The 12,597-nt window shown below is 40.9% G+C and overlaps 1 protein-coding gene across 3 annotated transcripts in view; it reads right to left on the bottom strand.

The window, feature by feature from the left end:
* The window catches only part of KCNQ5 (potassium voltage-gated channel subfamily Q member 5), a 592,119-nt gene that overhangs the window by 158,031 nt on the left and 421,491 nt on the right, over window positions 1–12,597 (bottom strand). For all 3 annotated transcript variants that reach the window (XM_066359020.1, XM_066359022.1, XM_066359021.1), the window contains exon 3: window positions 11,626–11,752. In XM_066359020.1, coding sequence (XP_066215117.1) covers window positions 11,626–11,752 — 127 coding nt within the window. The remainder of the gene's footprint in view (window positions 1–11,625; window positions 11,753–12,597) is intronic.

Genomic DNA, 12,597 nt, shown 5'->3' on the forward strand with positions numbered 1-12,597 from the left:
TGACCTCAGGGCTTTGAACCTGGGTCCTCAACATCCCAGGCCGAGCTCTAGCCTCTGTGCCACTGCTTGGTCAGGCAAGATTTCTTTTCTAAATATAGCTCTTAAACTACTGTCCCTTTTTAAATATGCATGCAGGAAATAGGCAATGGATTGATTAGCATGTCCACAACCACAGTGAATTAGTAGACAAGTAATCAAAAGTAAAAAATGGAGCAAAGGCTCACTTATCTTTTGTTTCAAGGAAGTCTGTAAGTTGAGCATTTAACTCAGTGTGGTTCTTTCTTTTAAACCAGAAGGGGTTCAGAGAGAAATTAATGCACTGTTTTCTTTCATAATTTTTCTTTAAATCAGCAAGTTCATCCCTTCCTTCCTCCCTTCCAACCTTCTTCCTCCCTTCCCTCCCTCCCTTCCTTCCTCCCTCCCTCCCTCCCTCCCTCCCTTCCCTCCCTCCCTCCCTCCCTTCCCTCCCTCCCTCCCTCCCTCCCTCCCTCCTTCCTTCCTTCCTTCCTTCCTTCCTTCCTTCCTTCCTTCCTTCCTTCCTTCCTTCCTTCCTTCCTTCCTTCCTTCCTTCCTTCCTTTTTCTCTCTCTCTCTTTCCTTCCCTCATCCCTCCCTCCCTCCCTCCCTCCCTCCCTTTCTCCCTTCCTCCCTCCTTCTATTTTTCTCTCTTTCCCTCCCTCCCTCCCTCCCTCCCTCCCTCCCTCCCTCCCTCCCTCCCTCTCTCCCTCCCTCCCTCCCTCTCTCCCTCCCTCCTTTCTCTCTCTCTCTTTCTTTCTTTCTTTCTTTCTTTCTTTCTTTCTTTCTTTCTTTCTTTCTTTCTTTCTTTCTTTCTTTCTTTCTTTCTTTCTTTCTTTCTTTCTTTCTTTCTTTCTTTCTTTCTGTGAGAGGAGAGGAGATGGTGAGACAGAATTCTGCATGCTTCTGACCTGGATCCACCCAGCAACACCCGTCTGGGGCCAACTCTTGAACCAACCAAGTCACTAGCTACGGGGAGGAAGAGAAAGAGAAGAGGAAGAGGGAGGGGAAAGAAGCAGATGGTCACTTGTCCTGTGTGCTCTGACTGGGGATGGAGCTCAGATGTCCCCATGCCAGGCCGACACTTGACCCACTAAGACAACTGGCCAGGGCCTCAGTAAGTTATTTCTAACAAAAGAGGTAGTTCTGCACCATTTTTCAGATGGAACTTTTACTTACGTTTGAAAGTGGGAAAAATAAAAGTTTTTTTGTCAACTGTAGCCACTGGAATTAGGATCATCACTTTCATGGTATCAGATAACATGTGAAAATCTGTATTCTGAAAAGAAAGCTCTAATTTATGTAATACCGTCTCTCACCAACCTGTTAATAAATTCATTTTCCATGCATCCTCATTATTCTTCCCTGTGTAGATTAAATGGATTATGCTGTAATTAAATTGGACTCTCTCAAGAGGCCATGCTTTAGAACAACAGGCTGTAGGGAGGCCAGCATTCTATAACTGGCTTCACCGCTGACATAAGGGTCAGAACAAAGCACCTCTGCTTTACGGCACCTCAGTTTTTCTGTACATAGAGTGAGACAAACAATGTCTCAGAGGGACATGATGCTGTTTAATGAGCTCTAGCTTTAAATTGAGCTCCAAATTCCTTGAGATCAGGGTGCTTTTTGAAGAATTAAAGATATATTTATATTATTGTTGTAACTCAGAACAGGAATAAAGCTTGAAAAATCTGCTTTTAAAAGCCTCCGACTGCACAGTACATTATCCACATTCTTAAATACTGCAATCAGCTGTGCACCGAGTCGTGCTGTGATGTTTATTAAGTTTTTTAAAAAAGTACTGCAGAGCAGGCGGCTGAACCTCTTCAAAGCCATGTGCAGGGGCGTGGCTGCGGGACTTCCACGGAAGTTAATGGGACTCACACTGGCACGTTCCGGGCACCACTCTAAACACTCACCCCATAGTGACAGTGTATTGATCATAAGTCTTCAGATAACATCTTGAAGCAATAAGGGACAATTCGTCAAAGGAAATGACCTTTAATGAGATAACACTGCAGCCACTGTAGGTAAGAGGATATAGCAGAGTTCTTTGGTAAGCAGGGGCTCGGGGATTGTTTTTTGGTGACAGTTACCACTGGCACTGAGAAAAAGTTTCCATTATGTTCTCTTAATTCCAGTGGCTCATAGAAAATAACACATTTTCTTTTTAGTTTTGAAATTTTATGTTTCTAAGGCTAGATATGTAGCTATGTGGAAAAGTAAGACAGAACAGGTTTATATTCTTTTGAATGGGTAAAATTTGTATATTGCTGACATGAAATTTAAACAGGTATAGATGACTAAACATCCCAGAGCCTTATATATCCATACTTTCTGTTGCCTGATCAAAAAAAATTTTTTTAAGCCCAAATAATCAACATTATACTTGCCACCAATCTATTGGACCTTTACCTGGTGGCTTGTCTCTAGAATCTGCCTTATCTCAGGTAACTATTTATATGCCCTCGTTCAGCCTCCATGGCCATTACATGACCTCTGTGCTACCTCTGCCTGTCTCCCCACCAGCTGCTACTACTCTCTCCACTATTCACTGAGCTCAAGCCAAAATGACCTTATGTGTCTTCCTTGGCCAAGCCAAGCTCATTGATTCTTAAGAATGCTTGCAATTACTATTTTCTGGCCTGGAAAGACCTGTGCCTAAATCTTCTCATGAGTGGTTCCTTTTTAATGTTCAGATCAACTTGAGGATCCATTCCTTAGAAAGACTTTCTTGAGCCACTCAATCTAATGAAGCCCTAATAGCTCTGTTTTCTTTTCTTTTTTTTTTAGTGTAAGAGAGGGACAGATAGGGACAGACAGGAAGGGAGAGAGATAAGAAGCATTGATTCTTTGTTGTGGCACCTTAGTTGTTCATTGATTGCTGGGGGGCTACAGCCAAGCCAGTGACCACTTGTTCAAGCCAGCGACCTTGGGCTTCAAGCCAGTGATCTTTGGGCTCAAGTCAGCGACTATGAGGTCATGTCTATGATCCCACGCTCAAGTCAGTGACCCTGCACTCAAGCTGGGGACTTTGGGGGTTTCAAACCTAGGTCTTCTGTGTCCCAGGCCGATGCTCTATTCACTGTGCCACCACCTGGTCAGGCCTGTTTTGTTTTCTTTATTGTATTTATCTTTAGTTGATATTATTTTGTTTTACAAATATATATTTGTGTTGTTTTTTTCTGTCCACTGAGATATTAATTCTATGAGCAGGACCTTTCTTATTTGGTGTAACACATTCCCCCTAGCATCTGGAATCATTCTTAGATATGGTGGACACTGTAAGCTGGGGTTCCTTTTGCTCCTGTGACTCATACAATTAGTCATGAGATTCCGTATTCTCTTCCCATGACTACTGTAAGGCCAGTGGCTGTGGCCTTGCAGGTTCGCACTGAATTGGGGTGGATGGTAAAGCAACTGTGGAGCCAGAGGATAGTGGGCCATTCCAACTTATTGGTGGCTCACAACGACAGGTAAGCCAAAAGAAGGAAGAAAAGGGGAAAATACAAAGGGAAAGGAAACCCTGCTTTTAGCAGTGGAGGGCAAGGGATAAGGGAACCAACTGCACCTCTCTGTGGAGAGGTGCCATCTGATTTCATCACCCCTGAGGGGAAGCACTTATATCCTACAATAGTGCTGTCACGTGCCTCTGCACTAATTGCACAAAGAGCTTGCAGCCAGTAAACCTGTGAGCAAGCCTAACACAGCTGTTTTCCCCACAACTATTTCCATCTCTGTCACCTTTACTTGGTATCACCCTAATTAGTCTCCTTCCTTTTAGTTTTGCCCATCTTTAAGGGCACAGGAGACTGTATTCTTATAGCAGGGACCATGTTTTATCCATCTTTGCATTTTCTACACCTAAGATCATGTTTGGCATATAGTAAATGCCCTGACTGTGAGTGAATTTTTTTGCATAACATTTGATAATACAGAATATTAGTACAATATATCACTGTGCTCTGAAGTTGATAGAAGGAGTGGGAAATAATCTTTCATTATTCATTCCCCTCTAAGGGCATTTTCTATATGGTTAAGTCATATGAGATAATCAAACTACTTTGTAAATTCAAATTTGTGCAGGTTAATAATGATCTAAACAGGTTTCTCAATAGTCTATTTTTGTTAGGAAACATTCAAGGCTTTTCTGGGAGTACATCACTTATCCTGGAGATGTCTCCAATTAGGTAATACATGGAGACCCTCATGATAATATTGCTTCAGAGCATATACAATCTGATACAAGAGTAGTAAGTCTATTTTAGAGCCCAATTTTCCTTTTAGGTTAGAAAACAGCAAGAGGTAACCTGATAATAAACTTACTATAATTAAAGCTGATACTGCAATGAAAGTCATTTAGTAAACTCTGCTTTCTCATTCAAAAGTCTTGGATTACTAAAGATGAATGTAAAATATCAGGTTCTTTGTGAGTTGATGACAATGAGCAAAGTCTAACTCAATTTAATTTTAAAATACTGATAAACAATAAGGGCAATTTTTTCATAGTTGGGTAGTGTGGTACAATGGGAAATAGATATTTGCTTGGTCATTGTCCTGAGTTCCTGGGACACTGCTTCTAAAACTCTTGGAATCTCTGGAGTGATGTGTCTTTTGAATGCTAACGAGATGACCAGAAGCTGGGAGCTCCTAGATAGCTTTAAGATTGGGACTAGTTGCCTGAAAGACCAAAGCATGATTAGAGAGTTGGAACTTACAGCCCAACCTGGACCTCTGGGAAGTGAAGAGGATCTAGAGATGAGTTCAATCACCAATGACCAAAGATTTAATCAATTGTGTATATGTAATAAAAGCTCCATAAAAATCTCTAAACCACGGGGTTCTGAGAACTCCCAGGTCGGTGAACACACTGAGGTGCTGGGAGGGTAGCACGACTGGAGAGGGCATGGAGCCTCACATTAGTCATTCCCCCGCCCCAAATACCTATGCTTCTTCTCCACTTTGCTGTTCTGGACTGGTATTTTTTATAATAAATTGATAGTAAGTAAAGTGCTTTCCTGAGTTCTGTGAGTCATTCTAGTGAATTATCAAACCTGAGATGGGAAGGGGGTGGGTTGTGGAAATCCCCAAATCTGAAGTCAGCTGGGCAGAAGTTTATGTAGTCCAGGCACCTCATTGTGGCTGGCATCTGAAGTCAAGGCTGAGGCGGGGAGGAGGAGTCTTGTGGGACCAAGTCCTTAACCTGTGCCATTTGCACATAACCCTGGGTAGTTAGTATCAGAATTAATTGAGTTGTTGAATACCTAGTTGATGTCTGGACATTTGGAAAGTTTGTTGTTATGAGGAAAAAAGAAAACCTCTCAGATTTTGTGTCAGCAGTGTTGTGAGTAAAAGTAGCTCATTAGGTAGGCGCATTTTTCTAGAGTGAAATCACAAGCATGAATCCTGTTTCTTTCATCTACCATCTTTCTAACTGTAACAAGTCACTTAAGCCCTGTTGTATTTCCTCATCTAAAATATGGGGTATAATATTTATAGAGTGCTTAGAACAGTACCGAACATGTAACAGGTCTTAATAAATATCAGCTATTAATAACTAAAGGGATTGAAATGGCTTTAATGTTTTGTGATCAATCAATGCAATAGAGCTTAATGGTCTTCCGATGGCCCAATAAATCATACGGAAGGAGTCAATATGTGCCAAAATAGTTTGAAGATGTAAAGAGAAGCAGAAGAAGATAGGAAATAATTGAGAGAATATAATTTCTACCAAAGGAGAGAAGAGATTAGAAGGCATAGAAAATGATGCAATTCAAAGGCTTAGGACAAAACTCAATGTCTCTTAGAACAAAGATGGAGAAGACAGGAAGACAGAGAGGCAATAAATAAATAAATAAATAAATAAATAAATAAATAAAATGCTGTCTCAAATCTTCAGTTGAGAGGCCAGTGGCAGTTCTGGGAATCTTTAGTTTAACTTTTGAACATATTAGCAGCTGAAGTCGCCTTTTAATGAGATGAACTCAGATATATTATAGTCGTCTTGGGTTGTGGTTGATTTTAATAAAGGCTTCGATTTTGTTTTAGCTAAGAAGCTGGTTATTTTTTTTCTCATTAAAAAAATATACACTTGTTGGCACCTTCCTGAGAGACTGTTATCTCATGTCAAAGGCATATGTGCTCAGCTCATGGGGGAAACATCTGTTCTGTGGTTTGTCTCTTTTGTCCTCTAGTGGAAATATTACACTGAAAGAAAACTGTTAAAATAACATTAAGGAATATAGGTCCAACATTAATAACAGGCTGGTATTTTCTGCTTCCTTGAGATGCATTGCAAGACTAAAAAATATGGCCCTGTTATATGTCTTTAGAGTCACCAGGGAATGCACCAAAGCCACCGTTGAAAGTAATTTGTTGGCTTCCCTGACACATCAGGCTCATTATCCTGATCTAAGTGCCAGCCTTTGACACTATTTGAAATTTTCAGGTAGGTCATTAATGAAAGCTTGGAAAAAGAATGACTATGAAATCAGTCTTTGAGGTTATTTCACACATTCTCAATCCTGAGGTCATTGAGTGAATGATTTGTACTTGAATGTAGAGAAATTATACAGCAGTCAGCCCAGGTAAATGAGGGGCAACCTGGATAGTCATTCTCAAATATATGTGACTTTCCAAATTGGCAGTGATTATTGCCTATAGCTGTAGAAATGTTATTTCAACAGTTTTAGGGGAGAGATGTAAACTGAACATATAGGCATAAGGAATCATTTTGTAATTCAAAAAAGATTTTACCAGTTTTCAAAGCAAATTACCCAAACCAAGCAGAGATAAATATAGTAATGAAAGAAAGCACCTAATTAAGAAAAAAAAAAAAAGATTATTTTTCTTTCCTTGGGGTCAGAAACTGTTGTTTAAAATGGTTTCCCAGCCTGACCAGGCAGTGGCGCAGTGGATAGAGCATCGGACTGGGATGCGGAAGACCCAGGTTCAAGACCCCGAGGTCGCCAGCTTGAGCACGGGCTCATCTGGTTTGAGCAAAAATCACCACCTTGGACCTAAGGTCGCTGGCTCAAGCAAGGGGTTACTTGGTCTGCTGTAGCCCCACGGTCAAGGGACATATGAGAAAGCAATCAATGAACAACTAAGGTGTTGCAACAAAAAACTAATGATTGATACTTCTTATCTCTCCGTTCCTGTCTGTCTGTCCCTGTCTATCCCTTTCTCTGCTCTCTCTCTGTAAATAAATAAAAATAAAATGGTTTTCCAATGCATGCAAGTATATAATAATTTTGTGATTTTTAAAATCAATAAGATTTTGAAATGCCCCTGGTTCTGTCTAGAATGCAGGGGTAGAGGGTATGTAAGGCGGTTCAGGAGGGGGAAGTTCTAAAGTCTCTGGGAATTAGCCTGTGGACCCGCAATCAAATTGCATCCAAATACTATCAGTTGGTTATAGGGCTCAGTATTATAAGAGGCTTACTGGCTGATGACTGAGGTAGATTCCATCTGTTTCCAGTTGGAAAGCACAACATTGGTGTGCTTACAGAAAGCATTTTTTGCATAGGAGGCACAACCAGCTTATCACAATCTTTTCTATATCTTATTCTCGAATACTCAAGGCTTCTAAAACCATTTGGATGTGTATGTGGCATGTTCAGAGTAATCAAATATTACCAATACATAGAATCTCGAGAAATCTTAGCTACGTTTCTAAACTCAGAACAGTTACCATGGACAGAGAAGGGATGTTAACCCTATTTCCATTTCTTCAGATTAGATTCTGTTGAACAAGGGTACTACAGGTGCACTTTACATTGACCTTGATTATTTTACCAGTAACATCAGTCATTTCTATGGACCTATTAAATAGGCCCAGAAAGGGCTTCGTCATCTGGTACAGCCTGCTGCCTTCAGACAGGTGACATTTGGTTCCTGTGTACAAGTTAAATTTTATTGACCTCATACTGAAGAGCCACATTTGAACGTTTCACTATTACCAATTCAGCTGAACCATGGATCAAACTGTCATATGTACTTTAAATAAAAGACTAAAAAAAATGCATAGTTATCCTAAATGTAAGTATACACATTGTCTTTGTTTTCATAGGGATTCATTTTCTTGTAAAGTGATTAACTTACTAGAGAGCAAATATCCAAATGAAGAAAAGGCCCTGGCCGGTTGGCTCAGTGGTAGAGCATCAGCCTGGCGTGCAGGAGTCCCGGGTTCGATTCCCGGCCAGGGCACACAGGAGAAGCGCCCATTTGCTTCTCCACCCCTCTCCCTCTCCTTCCTCTCTGTCTCTCTCTTCCCCTCCCACAGCCAAGGCTCCATTGGAGCAAAGTTGGCCCAGGCGCTGGGGATGGCTCCATGGCCTCTGCCTCAGGCATTAGAATGGCCCTGGTTGTGACAGAGCAACACCCCAGATAGGCGGAGCATCGCCCCCTGGTGGGCATGCCGGACGGATCCCGGTCGGGCGCATGTGGGAGTCTGTCTGACTGCCTCCCGGTTTACAACTTCAGAAAAATACAAAAAAAAAAATTTAAAGAACAAATGAAGAAAAGGCCTAAACTAAAACTACACCTAAACTATGTTATACTAAATTTGTAAGGTCACTACTGTTAAGTCCAGAAGTTTCTAAAATTACAGATAACATAACATCACTTTTAGAATTATGTGTTACATCAGACCCGCAAGGACCTGAGACAGGAAGAGAAAGATTAAAGGACTAAGACGTACTGATGTATCCCTAGTTATAGCTATCAAAAGGCAGCAGGCATCTGGGAAAGAACTTTTTTTTCAGCTTGGGGGCCAGAAATACATGGGCACTGCCTCTGGAACTGGAGCAAAATTGATTTTTAATTGGTATTAAAATCTGGAATGGAACATTCCTGCAGTCATCCATGAGCCAACCTCATTCTGTAGAAGCTGAGTGAGTCTTGGCCAACCATTGGCCTTGTGAATTGTTCCGTTTGGGCCCTTATTGGACAGAAAGTACTTGTGCAGTAGTTTTACATGAAATTATAGTTTTTGTTTGTTTGTGTTTTTTTTTTGTATTTTTCTGAAGCTGGAAACGGGGAGAGACAGTCAGACAGACTCTCGCATGCGCCTGACCGGGATCCACCCGGCACACCCACCAGGGGCGATGCTCTGCCCACCAGGGGGCGATGCTCTGCCCACCAGGGAGCGATGCTCTGCCTCACCGGGGCGTCGCTCTGCCACGACCAGAGCCACTCTAGCGCCTGGGGCAGAGGCCAAGGAGCCATCCCCAGCGCCCGGGCTATCTTTGCTCCACTGGAGCCTTGGCTGCGGGAGGGGAAGAGAGAGACAGAGAGGAAGGGGGGGGGGTGTGAAATTATAGTTCTTTATGATGTTGTTTAACCAGAGAATGCAAAAAGAGAAAAAAGTCCCCAGGGAGAAGAATCAAGTTTTTTCACTAATATGCCTTAGGGTTAGATGGGCCTGTAAGGTTGGGACTTGCTGCCTACTTTTCTGCATACCTGAGTGATGGTTTCCAAAAAGGAGAAAAGCCTTTTGCAGAACAGAGGCAGCTGTACAAATACAATTCATCAGCAGAGGCCAAACAAGACATTTGAAGACTGAGTTAATTTAGAATTTCATTATTGTCACTCCAGTGCTTCTCACACAACCAAATTTCTACAAAGCTTGATTGACCAAATGGTGATTCTTTTGAAATGTGTATACTATGAAATCACCTCCATGGCAGAGTGTTTGGGGAGCACACCCATTCTTCTAACCCCAGGGTGGGCTCTTCCTTCACAACTAGGATGGAATTAGAGACTCTTAACAGTGCCAATGGAAGGGAGACCCTTTCTCCAATTTTTCCTTACATTCACTCTGCCCCCGCCACAGGGACCAGGGGTAAGGGACGAAATTAGGAAGATTACTCAACAATTCCTGACTTCTAAAACAAAGTGGAAAACCTGTTGTGGATGAAGAAGATAGTCTAGACTACTTTGTGGATTAAAAACCTACTTTCTGAGATTAGAGGGAACTGGGTGAAAGAAGGTAATGGGATTAGACAAAAAAAATACATATATATATGTATGTATATATCAAGTAAACAAAGACAACAATGTGGCAATGGTCAGGGATAAGGGCTAGGTGGAGGTGGGCAGAGGCAGGGAAAGAGGGACTGAAAGAGTCACGTCTGGGAACAGAGGGCACATGATGTAGAGGGCAGATAGAAGGTGGTATGTTGAGTTGTGTGCTTAAAACCTGTATGGTTTTGTGAACCAATGTCATCCCAATAAATTCAATAAAAAAATCAATCCACTTTCTGAGATTGAAAATAGTTGAAATAAGTAAGCCTCACCAAGAACTTTCAGTATTTGGATTTGAAAGGCTACCAAAGAAATAAGAAAGCAAAACGAACAAGAAAACCAAATTTAGCTGTTAAATAACAATAACCATTACAGCAATAACAATAATAGCTTTTATATAAAAGGTTTTTTTTTTCAAAAAGAAGAACATTCTATTTTTTTTTAAAAGGGGGAATATGAGGCTATATTGTCCTAAAATGTCAATGTCATGAGGAAAAGGAAGTCTGAGAAATTGTTCTAGATTAAAAGAGACTAAAGAGACAACAACTAAACGCAATATGTGATCTTAGACCGGCTCATGTACTGAAAAGAAGAAAATGTGGTAAAGGACATTATTGGGTCAATTGACACAACTGGAACATACTCGGCATATTAGATAGAAACAATATTCAATTTACTGAAGGTTCTATGAAAGAATATGGTTATTTTTAGGAAAGCTACATTGAAATATTTAGGGATTGAGGGTTGTGGTATAGGCAACTTATTATTTTTTAAAATGAATTTTTATTGAGATATAATTAACTAGGATGTTCAGTTATATGATATACTTTTACATATATTGCTGAAAGATATTAGATCTTAACTCCAGAATGCTATCTGGTGTCTTCATTAAGAAGTATAATTGGAGGCTGGTGCCTAGATGAACAGAATCCCTCTGAGAGAACGGTGTCGAGGGAGGTGCAGAGATGTGATTCTTAGGGACTGCAGCGTGGGGGACTCATATTTCAGAGTGTAAAACACTTGATCCGGTCTGAAGTTACCAGAGCCTAAAGTAAAACGTACTTGAAATCAGCCTTGAAGTATACTAATTGATATGCATTCCCAGGTCTAATACACTTGTATCTATTCCAGTTAATCAGAAGCATAGAAGGGATATTTCTCCTATTGTAGAGAAAAAAGGGTTTTTTATATTTACTGAAATTAATGCTCCCTTAATTCAGGGAAACACTGGAGAACCACATAGTTCCGTGTAATTTAACTGATACAAGTGGGTGTTCTAAAACCAGACCTCCTGGCTCCAATCCTAGCTCCACCACTGACTGCTTATACGACTTTTAGTAAATTATTTCACTTCTCTTTGCCTCAGTTTTTTCATCTGTAAAACGGAGCTAATAAAAATACCTCCCTCACAGTGTTGTGGTGAGGATTAAATAAGCCAACAAGTCAACACTTTTAAAACACAAAAGCTCCTGACATGATAAATACTACATGAATATTAACTTTTAATCTTAATTAACAGTTGCAATGCAAGAGACAGAAGAAATGGATAGAGGAATCCAGGTTTCTGGACTTTGATATTCACCTATAACACAGAAGGGCTTTCGGGCAAACCGCAGTCTTCCTTGCCATCCTCTGTATCGACAACAGCAACCCGCAGACCAGATTCGGATGATGAACTCCAAACCAAAGACGACAATCATCACGAACTCCTACAATATCAGATAAGACGTGTTAGAGGCATGGTGGAGCAAAGCATAGCAAGAAGCTCTGAGAGTATTTCTGGACATTTAGGTACTTCATCTAAAACGTTTATTGGTTAAATGTGTAAAGTTAAGAACATCTCCTCTTTTCCAAATCAAACTAAACCTGGAGGACATGGAGACCTTTTCCTTTTCAAGTCTCCAACCCTTTGCAAATTTAAAGATTTTATTTATTGATTTTGCAGAGCGGGGGTTGGGAGGAGTGAGAAGTATAGTTGCTTCACTTCAGTTGTTCATTGCTTGCTTGTTGTATGTACCTTGATCAGGCAAGCCCAGGGTTTTGAACCAGTGACTTCAGTGTTCCAGGTTGACACTCTATCCACTGAGCCACCACAGGCCAGGCAATACTTTGCAAATTTAAGAGCCAGTCTCAATACTAAATTTTCAGGCTCAATTACTAATCTGCCTTGTCTGGAATACATAGTGTAACTACCTGGTAACATGTGGAGTATCTGAAATGAAAGAGAAGCTCCTGAAAAAATGGCTTCACAGTTTTGCAGAAAACAAGAGCTTCATATTGCTGTAAGGAGTGACAATCTCTAAGCCCTTAGAGTTGTTCTTTGAGAAAAAGAACTGGATATTGAGAAATATGCCACATTCTTTTATTACAGTGTCCAAATCTTATAAAACAGCACTTTTAAAAACCATTGCTGCGTGTGTGGCACATGTTTCTTTGCCAGACGTGAGACCCTAAGTTCTTCAGATTTGAAGTTAATCGTTATGCTGCCCTTCAGTGAGAGCTATCAGAGAACACCTGCTCCAGCAACATGACTTAGAGAGTCTTCAGGAAGAGC

This window comes from Saccopteryx leptura, chromosome 1, assembly GCF_036850995.1.
Source record: "Saccopteryx leptura isolate mSacLep1 chromosome 1, mSacLep1_pri_phased_curated, whole genome shotgun sequence".
Taxonomy (NCBI): Eukaryota; Metazoa; Chordata; class Mammalia; order Chiroptera; family Emballonuridae; genus Saccopteryx; species Saccopteryx leptura.